We start from the raw sequence: 17,117 nt of genomic DNA, 5'->3' as shown, positions 1-17,117 counted from the left end.
AGAGGGATCTATAGATAGGATTGCCAGATGGTTTAACCAAAAATACTGAACACCTCCCTCCCCCCCAAAAAAACACCGTGGAAAAAATTGTGTTGAGGAAAAAAAGGGGGGGGGGGAGACCAAAGTTGTTGAGCGCAAAAAAAAAAAAAGAAAAAAAAAAGGGGACCCTGAGAGTTATTAAGCAAAACAAATAAAATAAAATAAAAAACAGCATGGCCCCTTGTTTCTCTTGTTTTCCTAATCAGAGCCAGAAGGTAGCTCCCCTGCAGAACAAGCTAAGCATGGGATCTGGGAGCCCGGGGGAGGAGGGTCCAAGGGTTGGGCCCGGTTGCTGAGTGTGTGTAGGGTTGCCAGGTGTCCAGTGTTTTTACCTCCTGGCAGGGAAAAAAATCAGAAAATACCGGACATTTTAGTGTCCAGTATTTTCTGTTTTTTACCAGACAGGAGGTGAAAATACCGGACACCTGGCAATCCTGGTAATCCTATCTATAGAGTCCTGGGAACCAGCAGTGAAAGGCTGGAAGGAGATGGCAAAGTGTTGGTCTGCCACAGCTGTCTTGTTGGCTGCCATGACTTAGTGGTAGGAGTAGAAATTGCAAGTCAAACATAGCTGGGCGCATTGTCACAGCTCATCTCTCCTCTGGTGACAAATAAGCATTTCTCAAGTGTGACTAAATGATATATCTTTTCTAACAGAAGAATTATGGCTATTACAACTCCTAAGATTTTTTTCAACAATTCACTCAGTTTGGATCTGGAGAGTCCTGACAATTGAGTTACAGCATCAGCATCATCAATTTTTCATGAGAATGTAGTCTAATTATTGATGAACTCTGTGATATTGGGGAAAGGTGCTGATTGAGGGGATTGCTCAGTTTATTATTTTGAGGTAACATTTACATTTTGTGCCATCTAAAACATTTTTAAGCCAGCAATGGAGTTTCCTACAGCCATACTTCTGATATTTTAAAAGCATGAATAGGTTTAAAGAAGGAAGGGGAAACACCTGATATATTATGTGATAAGTTTCTGTTGAAATTCATATTTCCCTTTGTTTTGTCCTTTGATCTTGCAGTGTGCTGATGAGTAATTTACATATAGTTCCTACTACTGGATAGAGTGTCAGACTGCTCAGGTGCATGCTGTCTGGCCCATACAGCTAACTGATTTCTCCCTTCCAGGAATTCAAATGGTCAGGAGCTCTATTTTTGGAGCAGACAGAGGAGAATTTGGTCACTACTTCCTACTTTGAGGGCTTGTCTATGCATAAAACATTTTATACTGGATCACTTGGAGCAGCACAGCCCATTGCCTCAAAAGCAGAGATTCTTTAACAACAAAATCTCTGATACTGGTAACTCTCTTATGTTGCCAATAGTTTCCTTTTGTGCAAGTCACTTGTACAAGCATGTCAGCTGCAGTCCAGTGTTGGTTTTGGTTAACATCTGGATCAGGTGTCTGGTATGGTGATTAATCCCAACTATCATTATTTGAGTGATTTAGCCTGCATTCTCTGCTCTTGGAGGAATTCTGCACCAAAAAAAAAAAAATTAAAATTCAAATAACACAATATAATCATGCTCCCACTGAAAGCTCCAGGTAACTGGGGCTCCCATTGACAGTGGGAGCTCCAGCCACCCAGGGCTTAAAGCAGGCAGGCTGCTGGGGGCAAAGAGGGAAAAAAAATTCTCATGGGGAACATTAATTCTGTGGAAAAACTTAAACAACCATCTAGTAGCACCTTAAAGACTAACAAAACATGTAGATGGTATAATGAGCTTTCGTGGGCACAACCCACTTCTTCAGATGACCCAGATTCTGTGCAAATTCTGTATTGTGGAATGGCACAGATTTTCAGCAGGAATAATTCACTGCACTGGGGTCAGGTTGCCACCTTGAGTGAAAATGGAGTCCAGTTAGCCCTAGTTGAAAGTACCACTAAACTTGGGAGACAGGATTTTGTGTGAAGTTGGGAGGGAAGTTATGGGCAATATCCAAGGAAGAACCTGGACTATCTTTGCAGGGGCAAGATTTTGGGGGCATATCCCTTAGTTATTAGTGCTATTATAAATCAAGCAGCTCTATGAATTCTTCCTCAGTGAATTGTGGGAGAATTTGCATGTTTTTTCTTGGCACATAGGGCAACTGTGGGAAAGGATTGGAGGACTAGCAGTATTGTGGAGTAGGTATGTAATGAATAAACATCTTTTACCCAACTTGAATTTAAAGCACCATAATGCACTAGCTGAGGGATTTTGATTATGGACTTGACTTGAGTTAGGGGCAACATTTTAATTATGATTCAAGTTAACTTTGCAGTGAAAACAAGTCCATATTCATAGTGCAGGAAGAAGTGTGTTTGCAAAGGGGTTACAGATCAGCCACAACACTGTTTTGAAACAAAACATTTGGCTAAGAATTTTGAATATGGCTGTTCTGTTGGAGTCCTGGAAGTTCTGTACTGCAGCTGTTTTGCTCTTCATTTCCAATTTCATTGTTCAGAAATGTACATCCTTGTAAATAAAAGAGCCGATCTCACCCTACTTCCTGTCTGTGCCAACTCACATTACTGCCAATCAGAATCTTGACCATCAGTCATGGCACTATTGTTGTGTTCTGAAGGAGGTGCTTAGATCTGTATAACCAATATACGAAAAAGGTTATAGAGCTTGGTAAGGAAAATTGTTGGAGTCTCACACCAAGTCCAAAACATAATATCATCACTAGGAGCCCCACAGGTGTTGCTGGACAGAACAGCTTCAACTTCATACCATAATTGATCAATTACACTCATGTGATAATAGCATAATATGACCTGTTTGAAGCTTAGACAACACGTGTTGCAGATGTTTCCCTTCATTTACAGCCATGGGTTCATTCCTGCTCTCTCCTTTCTACTCACTGGCAACACTGGCTTCCTCCATTTCTGTTCCCATACCACCGTTTGCCTCTGCAAACTCCACAGATTTCTTTTACTACATATGTTTTTTACCCTTCACAGCTCCACCACCTTCCATGTGAAACACACTGAGATCAGGTTAACAAAGCAAATTGCTTATTTGTCATTTTTAATTCCCTTCTTCAATCCTTTCCCCTTCCCATGGCATCCTCCCTCCCTCTCCTGGATATCTCCAAATATTTCAACATCGTCCCAGGTCACCTCCTCCCCATTCTCAGCATCTTTTTCTTTATTCACCTGTTTATTACTCTGAGATCGTCTTTTCTGTCTCTGGCTAATATCTCCACATATGCCCTTGTCCACTATCCTTTTTGGCCACTTAGTCTTTCACTCCTAGTCCTCTTTAATTTCTCCATCTTTAAGCACAAGAATGCGTTCATTTTCCTCATCCTCAAAAATCCATCCCTTGATCCCTAATTGTCACTTCTCCAGGTCCCTCTTCTCTTTTAAACTTATATAAAGATCCATTGAGAACTGATACCCCTCTTTGTCCTTCCTCCTTCAGACTGGTTTCCACCTCTGCACTCCACTGAAACTTTGGTTCTCAAGGTTTCAAGTAAATTCTTCCAGGCCAAATCTCAGGGAACTTACTCCGTTCATATTCTCCTTGTCCTCTCTATTGCCATTTGCACTCTCCTTCACCTTCCTTGACATCATATACCCCTTGAAACTTTGCTGGAATATTTTTCTTGGTTCTCTTATATTTTTGTATCCCTGTTCATTAATTCTATTCCCTAGCAGTCCCACTCTGGGAGATCATATAGGGCTGTACCCTTGATCTCATTCTTTTCACCTTCTGCACCATTTCCCTTAAATACTCTTATGCACTTACAAAATGTCAGCCATTATCTTTGTGCTGACAACTCACAACCCAGTCTCTTCTCCCTTGGTTTGTTCCTCCTTTGTCTAATCTTATATCTCCGTTAGTTTCATTGACAGTTATTTCTGGGATGTCTTGCTGAGCTCCTTATCTCCTTCCTCTGGCTCATCTCTCCACTGCTCTATTGACATGGGCAATACCATAACCTAGGCACTCACTGTCAGAAGACATGTGATACTGTGGTAAGAAAAATCATAGACCAGCCGAGAATGGAAAGCTAGACTGAGCAGAATCCGTTAAAGTCAGAGTGGTGGGCTTCTGAGCATGAGGAATGGAGACCCTGGTATTTCTAGATTAGATTCTTGCTGAAATGAGAAATGTGAATGACAATCTAAGTGATTTGAATAAAAATTGTCACTAGCGTTCTCTGACCAGCAGAGATTGATTAATAGCTTGCTTTCCAGACCAGCTGCCCGTGTTCCAGTAGGCAGACATAAGGGGAAGGAAGTGATAAATGAGGGTATAAATGATTGAGACCCCATTAACATGTTTCTTCATGATTAAAGTGAGTCACTCACTTAAAAAATTCACCTATCATTACAGTACCAGGAAGAAAGGCATGATGCCTTCATTCAGACAGAAGCTATAATAGGGCTTGTTATAAATTCCACATTGCTCTTTTATTAGGTACAGACTCCCATTCTAGGAACTGTGCCCTGGCACTGTCTCAGCATACTGGTCCCAGATGGGGTGGGTAATTACAACTTTTCTGAGACAGGTAAGTAGCATTCTAGGACCTGGTCTCTAATGTTTAGTTCCTGTCTGAGGATGGAGGTTTCCTGGCTCATGACGGGCTCACCAGTTGCAGCACAACTCTCATGCTCTTCTGCCCCATTATGGGTTTTTTTTCAGCTCACAACTGCAGTATGATCAGCATTGGCTGACCCATCTGGGTAGATTGATTATTAGCCTGTGCTTTATGCTGTCCTTCAGGGTAGAGGGCGAACAGTGTTTATTAGTAACTAGCAGAAATACCCAGCGTTGCCAGGGGAAAATATAGTAAAAGGTGTGATGAATGAATTATATCAATGACATTAACAGCATATTTTATTGGAAATACTTTTCTCTTATATATGACTTTAAGAAATTAACATAGCTAGTGATGTGCTTACAAAACACATTTACATGTAACTCATTTCTTGCTAATAAAAGGTGTGGTGAATGAAATTATGTTAACATAATATATTTTATTGAAATGCTTTTTCTTGTATCATAGCAAAAGGATCTTGTAGTTGTAGTTTGTGACATGCTTAACATAAGAGTCCAGCAAATGCCTATGATCAAGCACTACTAAAAGCTATTTAGTGGCCCAACTGGGACTCTGGGGGCCCAATTGGGGCTCCCGGGGACCCGATTTTGAGCTATAACCAATCCAGTTATTGAACTTAGGAAATCAGTAGTATTTGTGCAAAATTTTGTGTTTCTATGATCAGGTGCTACTGAAATCTAATTATCAGTGCGCCTAATTGGTGCTCTGGGGGAACTGTGTACCTCCGTCATGCTGTTTGAGTTATGTTCAGTGGTCTGTACTTCAAATGAGGCATTGCCTATGGCAGTGTGATGTTTCGGTTTGAGTTAAGAGGGACCATTGGTCTCCCATTTTGGACCTTTCCATCACCTTCTAGGAGCAACCTAGATCCCTGGTTACTCCAAACACGACAACACCAACAATAATGAGCCAACTCATGGACTGTCTAAATCAGCAGAATGCATTGACAGGCCTGATCTTCTCAACTAATCAAATTCCTTTGATGGAATCTCCTCTGTTTGCGGGGACCATGGCACAGCATAGTAGTGTTTTGACACTAAAGGTGGTAAGTACCAGAAGTGAAATGGATGCTCCAGCATGTCGTATTCTGTGTCCTTTTATCATACTCCAGTTTGGTTCCTCTGATGCAGCTAAAGCTCTTCTCAGGATTTCTGCTTGTGTTGAAACCTGCACAGGAGGGGCAGTACGGCCAGTGTCAAGACATAGGAACTATGCCTTGAAACTTAAGGAAGTTATTGGGCACAAGGTTAACTGCTCTGCCGTGCTAGTAAGTCACACTGGGAACTCGTTGTATTTCATGAATAAATAGTTTAAAAAGTGGGTCCTCTCCCCAAATGGTAACAGGAGGGGGTTTTTAAACTTAACTGTAGGGGTATGGAGACATCTAGAAGTAAGTATCATATTGTGTCAGAAGTGAAGCAGTAAAAACAACGATCTCCTCCATGGTTTGAAGGCTTGAATGCTTGCATGAATCTGGAGTTAATGGAGAAATGTGATGAGTTGCTGTATGACAATGGGGGAAAAGATAGAGGCTAGTATAATAGAAGCCAATGTGATGGGTACAACACAATGTGCTCTCACTGCTCCACCAACATAACATTGTGTCTTTTCCTATTGATAATGAATGACATAGTAATCTGAAAGCATGGCGCTGTATATGGTGAAATAGATTTCTTAAGACTAAAGAGACTTTTCCAGTAAAGCAGGGATGAGCAATATTTTTCAATGGGGGGGCACTCCAAGATGTTGGCAAGTGGTCAAGGGCCACACTTCTGTGGAAGGAGTGCGGGAAATGGGACGGAGATTGGATGCAGAAGGGAACTTGGGGTAGGAGTCTGGGGTGCAAGAGGTGGTGTGAAGTCTGAGAAGGAGTTTGGGTGAAGGCGGAGTTTGTGATCTGGGGCAGCAGCTTGGGGTGCAGGGTCCAGGAGGGTGTATGGGTGTAGTCGAGGATTCTAGCCTGGGGAAGGGGCTCTAAGAGGGAGTGCAGATCCTGGGAGGGAGTTGTGACCTGGGAGAAGGAGGGAAAGGAGTACAGAGGGTTGGATGGTGACCTGGAGCAGGTAGTTGGAGAGGAGAGAGGGGATGGGGTGCCAGAGGCAGGCTATGGCTGGGAGGTGCTTACCTAGGTGGCTCCTAGCCAGGAGCCCTGCAGGAACCTGAGGCAGGCTCTCTACTGAAGTCCCAGGCTGGTCAGCTGGCTGCTCCACATGGCTCTGCTCTGGGGGAAGAGGAGAGGGAGGGCAAGAGACTTCACATGCTGCCATTTCTAATCTCCTATTGGCTGGAAACTGGCAAATGGGAGCTGAGAGATTTTGCTGGGGGTGGGGTAGCACCCAAAGCCTCCCCTTTCTTCCCCAGCATCTAGAGCAGCCAGTTGTTTAAGGTGTGAGCTGCTCTTTGCCTAAGGGTCCCAGTGAGGTGGCCACGGGCTGAATCCGGTGCCGTGGCAGGTCGCACCTGACCTGCTGGCCACCTCTTGCCTACCCCTGCACTAAAGAAATACCTGTCTGGTAGGTAGAAGGCAGAGAATGGCCACATCAGCAAAACTATTGCACAAGTCCAATTAAAAAACAACAAAAACTCTTTCTAACCAAACCATAAGTTACAACACTTTTAACTGGACTTGTGCAGTATTTATGCAGATGTGATCATTTTCTGCCTTTTATAAACCACAGATAAGGTTCAGGCACAAGGAAGTCAATGTGAATTACACATTCAAAGTCTTGTGCTTGAAGGAGTACAAGTATTTGCACCTCCAAAAATAATTTTCCAGCAAGCAAGTCCTATTTAATGTATTGAATAATTAGTACTTCAATATTTGAAATATTTTAACATTCTAATCCAGATCTTGCTAAAGAAAAGCAAAGTCTAAAAGACAAAATTCCCTTGGAGAAACTTGGTCATAATGATAAAACATAGACTGGCAAGTTTTTCTGCAAAATCATCTGCTTTTGCAGAAAAACTTGCCAGCTGTCTACACTGGCCGCTTGAATTTCCACAAGAACACTGACAATCTCATGTAAGATCATCAGTGTTCTTGCGGAAATACTGTGCTGCTCTCGTTCGGGAAAAAGCCTTCTTGCGCAAATCATTTGCGCACGAGGGCCAGTGTAGACAGCACAGTACTGTTTTGCACAAAAAAGCCCCGATGGCTAAAATGGCGATCGGGGCTTTTTTGCACAAAATTGCGTCTAGATTGGCACAGACGCTTTTCCGCAAAAAGTGCTTTTGCGGAAAAGCATCTTTGCCAATCTAGATGCTCTTTTCCAAAAATGCTTTTAACGGAAAACTTTTCCGTTAAAAGCATTTCTGGAAAATCATGCCAGTGCAGACATAGCCACACTGCTATGGTTTAGATGGCAGAAGGATATGGGAAAAACAGATGGCTGTCACCTTTATCCTTCTATGGTATGTAGCACAAATCACGTTCTTACCAACTTCAAATGGAAGCTAAAATGTCACAACATTGTTTATTCTTAATGATTTACTGATACATACTGCTTTATATACACGTTAAACATATACAGACAAATTGATATTTGTGAAGGTGAGTGCAGAAACAACCATGAGTACCTTCGGGCCAGGTACCATGAAGTATGTGGGTATTGAGCATTTCACTTTGTACACTTAAGATGTATAATGAAGAAATAATCATTGTATGGTCTAGAGCACAAAGCATGGGCTGTGACCCCATTTTGATGGGGTTGCCTGTACAGAAGCCCTAGCCCAGAGGTCTACAGGCAAAGGGAGCCTGAAGATCCATCCAGCCCCCCAAGTTCCCAGGTGGCCCAGGGTCAGAGGCTGAAGCCACAGCCAGCCTGCATCACCCCTGGAGGCTGAAGCCCCATCCAGTCAACATCTCCTGAGGCAGCTGAAGCCTCAGCCTGCAACTATGCCTAAGACTCCCTGGGCAGGGCTTCAAGCCCAAGCAGTTTAGTTTGGCCTCCTCCTCATGTGCTTGCAGCTCTGTATTTGCCCTGGTTTTCATCCCCTGCAGGTCCCCTGCCTCATTTCCGGTATTGAGGTACTTGGCAGCCCACTCAGTACATGCACTGAAACCATTTTGAAAAGTTGATATAGAAGTAATTTTAACAATGAACCATTTTCTGAGGAAAAGTGAAGAAAGTGGGAGTAATGAAGAGGAGTCAATTGCCAGATGCAGCAAAGGATGGGCGGACAAGGATTCAGTAATAAAAAGCCAAGAATCCACGAATATGATTCAAAATATTTGGAATATGGATTTACATAAGTGTGAGGTGAAATGTTTGCAGAGGAGGGTTTAAAGCCATCTCAAATGTTGCAGAACTTGAAGACATGGGCCCAATCGTCTTTTTAAAAAAAGATGTTCGTTTGTTTTTCTAGTGAGAGCTAAAGGGTCAGACATCAGTACTGAGAGAGGCAGGTAAAGTAAGTGAGAGAGCTCTTGAGGCATCTTTTGCTGCAGTGTACTGTATAGTTAAAATTGTGATGCCACATGCAATTGGAGAAACATTTTTTACCCCAAGAAAGTGGGGCAAGGTGCATTGACTCAACTTGATTCGATTCCTGTCTCTAACATAACTGTTGCCAGACACGTTCACAATATGGCAAATGATGTGAGTGAAAAGGAGATTGTTTCATCAATTTAAACAGGGGGAAAAGACTTTGCTTGATTTTGGCAATTGGTACTGCTCAGCTTCTGACACGCATACAATTTGAGAATGACCAAAAATTCCGAGAAGGATTTCTGTTCTGCAAGCCATTATCATAATGTGGTGCAGGGGAACAGCTCTTTGCATAAGTGACTTTGTCTCTGATTCTGGCTTGGAAAGGCAGCACTGTGCAGGAATTTGCAGTGACAGTGTTCTCACAATGACTTGAAAAAACAGCAGGCTAGTCACCCAAGGGCAGACTTCAAGCAGTTTGGGCTCACTGTATTATACACAGGCAAGCCCCAGTTGCAAAGAAATGCCACCCACTGTAAAATGAGTTCTTGAGGAAGCTGTTTGAAGAATCCACGTCATCGAAAGTAGCGCAACAAGTGTATGTCTAGAGCTTTGTGTGATGAAATGGGAGCTGAGCACCACCAGTTACTTTACTGCACAGCATTTCAGTGTCTGTCTCAAGGAAAGGTTCCCAATCATTTGTTGAGCTGAGCTCAGGGAGGAAATAATTCCCATTGGCCAAAAAGTTTGCAGATATCAAGTGGCTTACTTTGCTAGCTTACGTGGCAGACATTTTTGAATGCCTAAATGTGTTGCATGCTTCTCTTCAAGTACAAGACAATTCTGTCTTCTCTTTTGCAAAGAAATTGAAAGTTGGATCACAAATCTTTCCTTGTGGTGTGCTCATATGGACAGTGGCAGTTCGGATGCAGTTTGTTACTGGATAACTTTGGAATGCAAGTGCCTTGCCAAAACATGACCTGCAACCCATTATTATCAGTCACCTGAAAAGGCTTAAGTTGCAGTTTTGGGAGTGCTTTCCTGAAAAGGATCAGAAAACAGAGGTGTGGATTAATGCAGAAGGAATTCCAAGTGCTGTTATGTCACTTCCATTAAAGAAACATTAATGGAGCTTTCCTGTGATGAGACATTGATGCTGAGATTTTCTGAACAATCTCTTGCTAATGTCTGGATTTCTGTGCATGTCACCTGCAGCTTTGAAAGCCCTCATGCCATTTTCTTCCACCTACCTGTGTGAAGCCAGTGTATCAGAACTGACTTTAATGAAAAACAAATATAAATCTCATTTTACTATTGAAGATGATCTCCAGCTTTGCCTCAGCCACCCAGAATCCCCTTCAAGGATTTGTGCTCATCAATGAAAGGTGACCCCTCATTTATTTTTATGCAAATTTACTTTTTACTGCTGGATATAAAGATTGTCTTGTAAATTAAAGTATTTCATTGATATGACATGTCATGCATTTTTTATTTAAAATATTAGCTATTCTGAGTAACACAGGGCACTGGGGTTGTGCAATAATCTCTCTTGTCAGAAGGGGGTCACTGTGCAATGAAGTTGCTAGACTAGTAGCTGTTACATACCTAGATTTCAAATAGAAACATGAGTAGCTTGATGTCTGTGAATAAGAACAGCTCCAAAAATTAACAAAGAAGTTGGTTATCAGTAAAGAGCTGAGGAAATCCATTTTACATGGTTTGTCTCCCCTTTGGGTCTTTCTCCCATGCTACTTCAAAATTTATCATGTTACGCTGCATCGTTACCTTGGGATCTGTGCCCAAATTAGCAACATAAAAGTGCTGGTATTTCTCTCCTTTTCCCACCAACCCACAGAGAGGTCCTCGCACAAGTTCCCTTTGCCCAGACCTCCAACACAATCAGTCCTAAGCCCTTCCTTTTCATCTCCTTTGCCCTTATAATAGTTGTGTTATAATAATTGCTGATAGTGTGCACCCTCCATCTTCAAAGCCCTGCAAATGTATAAGTTAAGGAATTCCCTTTTCCTCCACAGAAAGGCCGGGAGGTCTAGAAATGTGAATACATTCAATATAATGTACTAAGCTTTCGGCTTTGTGGCATTTCTTTCTTCCTTGCATTATTCTCCATTTCTTTAGGTCTTTCTCATCATCTGCCTGCTTTCAGATTTTCCTATTTGTTGCTCCCTTTCCTTTTCTGGCTTGTGCTCTCAGTTTTCTATTCACCTGTCTGTCACTTCTTTCTCTTCCCCCTTGGCCCTGAATAAATCACTCTGCCCAGTTCTGCTGCTCCCTTTCTTTCACTCTTTTCGTGGTCTAGGCACTTGCTCTCACACATTTCAGTGTATTTCCCTCACTTGCTTGTCCTGTTATTTACCAGGCCTCGTTTTCCATCCGTTCATTGGCTGTACTGATTGTCTCCCTATTTGCTTTACATGTTCCCTCCTTTCCTACCTTTTAACCTTTCTTCTGTCCAGCTCTTTCTCTTCCCTATATCCTTTGTGCTTCTGGTTAATCAGCCCCTTCCAAATTATATATCTAGGGGCCCCACCAAATTCATGACTATGAAAAATACATCATCGGTCATGAAATCTCATCTCCCCCTGTGAAATCTGGCATTTTGAGTGCTTTTACCCTATGCTATACAGAGTTCACAGGGGAGACCAGCATTTCTCAAATAGAGGTTCTAAACTAAAAGGGAGTTACAGGGAAGGTGGCAAGGTTATTTTAAGGGGGGTTCCTCATATTGCCACCCTTAGGTATGCATTGCCTGCAGAGCAGAAAGTCAGGTGTTGGCCAAGCATCCAGCTCTGAAAACAGCTTCCCACCACCAGTAGAGCAGGAATAAGGGTGGCAATACCATACCATTCCCCTTTACTTCTACACTGCTACCTTCAGAGCTAGATGGTCACAGCATGGCAGCTGCTGACGGAGGGCCCAGCTCTGTAGGCAGCAGTGCAGAAGTAAAGGTGGCAATACCATTCCAGGCCATCCTTTCTTTTACGGTGCTGCTGGAGGTGACTCTACCTTCAGAGCTGGGCTCCTGGCCCTGCTTTGAAGACAGTGCTGCTGCCACAGTAGTGCAGAAGTAAGGATAGCAGTTCCGCAACCTCCCTGAAATAATCTTCTGAGCCCCAAGCTCCCCTTTTGGGCCAGGACTCCTACAATTATAGCACCAGGAAAATTCAGATTTAAATAATTGAAATCATGAAATTTATGATTTTTAAAAACCTATAACCATGAAATCAACCCAAAATACCTTGTGAATTTGGTAGGACCCTTTCAGTTCTAATGTTCTATGATTCTATCCCAAGGAATCCATAGTGGATTCCTGTTCTGCCTTGCACCCTTCCTCTGCATGCCCTCTGACATTAGGATTCTGCCTTAATGCCTACATTCAGGCCCCTCTGTGCTTACAAAAGGCATCCTTTGTGTTATTTTGCCATTTGCTCCTTATCTTTGCTGTAACAAGACAGTGTGAGGTACTGTAATTGCAGTAGCACAAGTGGCATCTCCCAGACTTTGCACCGGGATGCCTGTCAGTGGTGGAGGTCGGTAATGATGGGCTTAGTGTGAGTTAACAATGTGGAAGTTATGACTGAGGAGAAGTCTGTGCCCACTGCTCTCCTCAGGAAAGCACTTCTCAAAAGTTTGACAAAAGGCAAAAAACTCCAAACTCCAGCTTTCTGGCTGCCTTCACCTTCCTCCTGTCTCTGACCAGCTATCATCCTACTCTCTCACTCTCCTAAGCCAGCAATCTCATAGTTATCTACCTCAACACCCTTTCAAGTCCCACCCTTTGCTTTAAGATCTGTGGAATGTAGGGAAAGAAGCCACAGGAGGCGGAGGGGGGCAAGGGCTTTTCAAGGGAGAAGAGCTGGGGACAGGGTGTCTAGAAGCCACAGCCCAGTCATTCTGTACATTACTGGGCCACCTTGCCTAGCACAAGGCCAGGACGGCCAAAGATGGTACTGCTTCCTGTCTCATGGGCATGCCTTACCAGCATAGTCTGACCCAGAATGAGCCCTGTCTGAGGGTTCAGTTAAGCAATTCCATGCTGATCTGACTAAAAGGATCGATAGTTGCCTCCACTACAAAATTAGGTAATTTCTCCTGCCTCTGTAACATGCTTGTTCCCCTGCTGTCATTGCAGGCCGTGGCCTCTGTTCTTGCGGGCGATGCATTTGTGAGGACGGATGGTTTGGAAAGTTGTGTCAACATCCAAGAAAGTGCAATATGACAGAAGATGAGAGCAAAAGCTTTTGTGAATCAGCCAACGGCGTATTGTGCTCAGGAAAGGGTAAGCAAAGCACTGGTAGCTGAGCTACCCTGCATCACTCTTCTGGAAGATTAAAAATGTATGGGCGTGGGCTGTTGTTTAGTAACACTTTCTTCTAAGGTCACCCATTGTTCGAGGGCTGTTATAACTGGCTTCATAATGCTCCTAACCTTGTTATCACACCCACTGTGTCGAACACCCACTATATGCAAAAGCATTTAACTGCTCTCATCCCCGGTGCAATTTGCTAACAGCATGGGATTTCGCAGAGCTGTTTATTTGTCTGTGCCTGTCGTGGGTAGTTGTAGTCTGTGACTAAATTATGCTATTTGATTGAGCACTGCTGAGTGGCAAGGGCTGCCTGTGGCACTGTGGTGATAATAAAGGCAGGCATAGTGCTTCACAGAGCACTGTGGGGTACATTTTGAACAGCAGCACTTGCTATGCTTGTTCAGAAATCTCTCTCTCACACACACACACACACACACACACACACACACACCCCCCACCTAGCTGTCTCCACATCCCATGCGAGGGGGAAGCAAGACTTTGGAAATACCCACAAGCTCCCTTTTAAAACTTTTAAAACATTATCTACACTGTTTGCTTTTCCCCCCAAATCTCCAGCTGGAAGTCCAGGCTGTCTTTATATGAATCCAGCTGTACAGGTTTGGCATCGAGAGAGAAGTGATTATCAGATGCTTCTGAAATACAGTGAAACTAAGCTTGTTCAGGGTGTTCAATTTATTTCACTGGAAAGAGGGGTTTTGGCTTGCTACAGTGCAAAGCACCTACTTAAAAATACACCTCACACATACACATTACAGCTGAACAATGGGGGAGATGAAACATGGTTCCCATCAGATCTCCTGCTTTCCCTGAAGCTGGAGCTTGCAAGGGCTGGGGAGTGGGAGGCTGAACCAACCTCTTGCATAAGCTACAGCAGCCAGTACCAATTTAGGCCAACTGCAATGGTATCCAGGGGCCGATGTTGCTGGTGCTGGAGTGACTCCACCTGCTCCTGTCATGCCACTCCTTCTCCCATCCCTCCCCTGTGCAGACAGGGAGCAGGAGCAGCTGGCTGTAAGCTAGCTGGGGGCATTCCTTGGCATCAATTAACAACCAGTTTTAAGTTAGTGCAAAAGGAATGTAAATAGACTAAAGAGCTGGCTGGGTGTGTGTGTGTGTGTGTGTGTACGTACACACCTCCTGGCTGCTCTGAGAACTAGCTCCTCCCCTTTCTGTTGCTTATTGGTGCACTCGGCTGCCTGCCCCCTTCTGTGACTCAGGGTGCTCTCTCTTTGTGACTTGGCTTCCTGGCCAGCTTGCTGTGTGTTTTCCCTTCCAGAGATTATCAAAGCCTGTCCGTCCAAAATGGCAGTCTTCTTCCCCGCTCCCACTGTCCTGACTCTTCTACTTCCCCAGTAGCTGGTAGGGGAACCTGGGTCCATCCTTTACTTTGGGTTCTACCTTAGGGACTGTCCAACCAGCAGCCAGTGTCTGCAACATCCTGACTTGCTGTTGTGTTTCATAGTCTTTGCCTATTCCACCTCTCAGGCTTTCATTCCACCGCGTTCTGGGGAAACCTTTCCTTCAGGGCTGGATCCCCAAGGATTTCTATGCTCCCCTGGGGTTTCTTCCCTTCCTACTCTAGTGCCCAGAGAGTGGCTGAAGACTCCCTCCCTTCCCCACCATAGGCTTCCTGGCTTGATACTGGTTGTGCCTGTTTTTTCTCAGCAGGGCTTCGCCATCACTGTGGGGTCACGTAGGCCATCTAATTCCTCTCATTTGTGGTGTGCAGCAGCACAGCTTCATGGGTGATTAATCAGCCCCGCCCAGTCAGAGGCTCAGGGCTCCATGCAAGGAGCTGACTGACTGAGTGGGGCTGATTAATCACCCGTGAAGCTGTGCTGCTGCACATCTTAGAGGGAACACTAGTTGTGGCCTGTGCATGTAATTGACTCCCTTGCCAGGCTCATGTGAGAGGAACCCTCCATCACAGTTATGCTGTTTATTTTCCCTCACCGGCCCAATACTGTAGAAAATGAGGCCTTTCCACCCTTAAGCAAGCTGCTGAAGGAGGAATTGAAACAATTTCACCATTATTTTTATCAAACATGTGTGTCTTCACCTTGAAATGTGTACAGGAGACCAGTGATCTCATGGATTTATTCCATTTTAACCAGAGACTAAAATTCTTCTCTGCAGAGATGTGGGCTGAGGGTGATTATTATTGGAAATAGTTCAGGTGAACTGAAATGATTAAAAAAACCCAGAAAGCTTGTTATGAGCCTTAATAAGTGTGAACAAAAAAAATTGTAATTTTCCAGGCAAAACAGTTGAGCAGCTAGTCCTTATTCCCAAGCTCCAGCTCCTGCTCTGAGACCACCTTAGCCTGATCATACAGTCTGACCCTGCAGCTTGAACCTGTTTGTTTGGGGTCAGATCTTCACATCTTGCCAAACTGCATTTAGCATAGAGCCAGGGAGTGGACAGACAAGAAGATATAATGTTGATGCTGGGGCTGGGCAGATTGTGGTCTGCCATGTAAGTTGGAGTCGCCTGATGGTTGCTGTAAGTTTTACCCAGCTGTTTAGGGACAAAAATTTTAAATCTGCTTGCCTAAGGCCTCTAAATGGCTATTTAGGCAACAAGTATAACTCCAACGGGTAGAACTAAATCTGGCACTTGCTGCATGAGCCTGTACAGCTGGTGCGAAAAGCCAGCTGCCTTTCAGCTAACGCTGTAGAGCAAACTCATTGGCTACGTCTAGACTGGCATGATTTTCTGCAAATTCTTTTAACGGAAAAGTTTTTCTGTTATAAGCATTTGTGGAAAAGAGCGTTTAGATTGGCATGGATGCTTTTGCGCAAAAGCACATTTTGTGGAAAAGCATCCGTGCCAATCTAGATGTGGTTTTGCTCAAGAAAGCCCCGATCGCCATTTTCGCGATCAGGGCTTTTTTTATGCAAAACAATACCGCGTTGTCTACACTGGCCCTTTTGTGCAAAAACATTTCTGGAAAAGGGCTTTTGCCCGAACGGGAACGCCAAAGCATTTGCGCAAGAAGCACTGATTTCAGACAGTAGAACGTCAGTGCTTTTGCGCAAAATCAAGTGGCCAGTGTAGACAGCTGGCAAATTTTTGCACAGAAGTGGCCATTTTTGCAGTTTAGACGCAGCCATTCTGTCCCTGTCTAAGTGGTCTAAGTGCCATGCGGTGGGACACCAGTAGGTATGTGGGTTACACAAACAAGATTTTTTTTTTTGTTCAGACATGGTTTTGATTTAAGAGCACAACTCCCACTGAAAGACTGAGCGCCAGTGGAGGCTGTGTGCCAGTCACACTGAATATGTCTACACATAGAACGGATACCATTTTAACTATAAATTATGTAATAATATAGTTAAAACAGGACATCCTGCTAGTGTAGAAGTCGTCATATCTGTCTAATGGTGTTTATACTGGTGTAGCTTATTCTGTTATGGGATGGTGAATAACTATGCTGCTATTGCCAGTATAAACCACACTAGGGTTTTTTCTGCTATAACTAAATCAATCAAAATAAAGTCACCCTCCCCCCAGTGGAAATAGTTTTACCAGGAGATAAAGCTTATGAGTGTAGCCCTGGCCATAGGCACATCTGCAAATTTTCCCCCTTCATACAGATTTGGGACCTTAACCGTAGACACCTACAGGAACAGTGGGTATAATAGGCGGGGGAAAGCATTGCCTTCCCAAACCACCAGCCTGGCCCCACCCATTCTCTGACCCCAGAACACCTACTGTAAGGCCGAACACTGAGA

At 43.9% G+C, this 17,117-nt stretch overlaps 1 protein-coding gene across 1 annotated transcript in view; it reads left to right on the top strand.

Annotated features, from left to right (window-relative positions):
- The window catches only part of ITGBL1 (integrin subunit beta like 1), a 253,955-nt gene that overhangs the window by 227,128 nt on the left and 9,710 nt on the right, over nucleotides 1-17,117 (top strand). Inside the window, exon 9 of the mRNA XM_075918746.1 lies at nucleotides 13,186-13,332. Coding sequence (XP_075774861.1) covers nucleotides 13,186-13,332 — 147 coding nt within the window. The remainder of the gene's footprint in view (nucleotides 1-13,185; nucleotides 13,333-17,117) is intronic.

Source organism: Pelodiscus sinensis, chromosome 1 (assembly GCF_049634645.1).
Source record: "Pelodiscus sinensis isolate JC-2024 chromosome 1, ASM4963464v1, whole genome shotgun sequence".
Lineage (NCBI taxonomy): Eukaryota > Metazoa > Chordata > Testudines > Trionychidae > Pelodiscus > Pelodiscus sinensis.
This window is presented reverse-complemented; position numbering and strand designations above follow the sequence as displayed.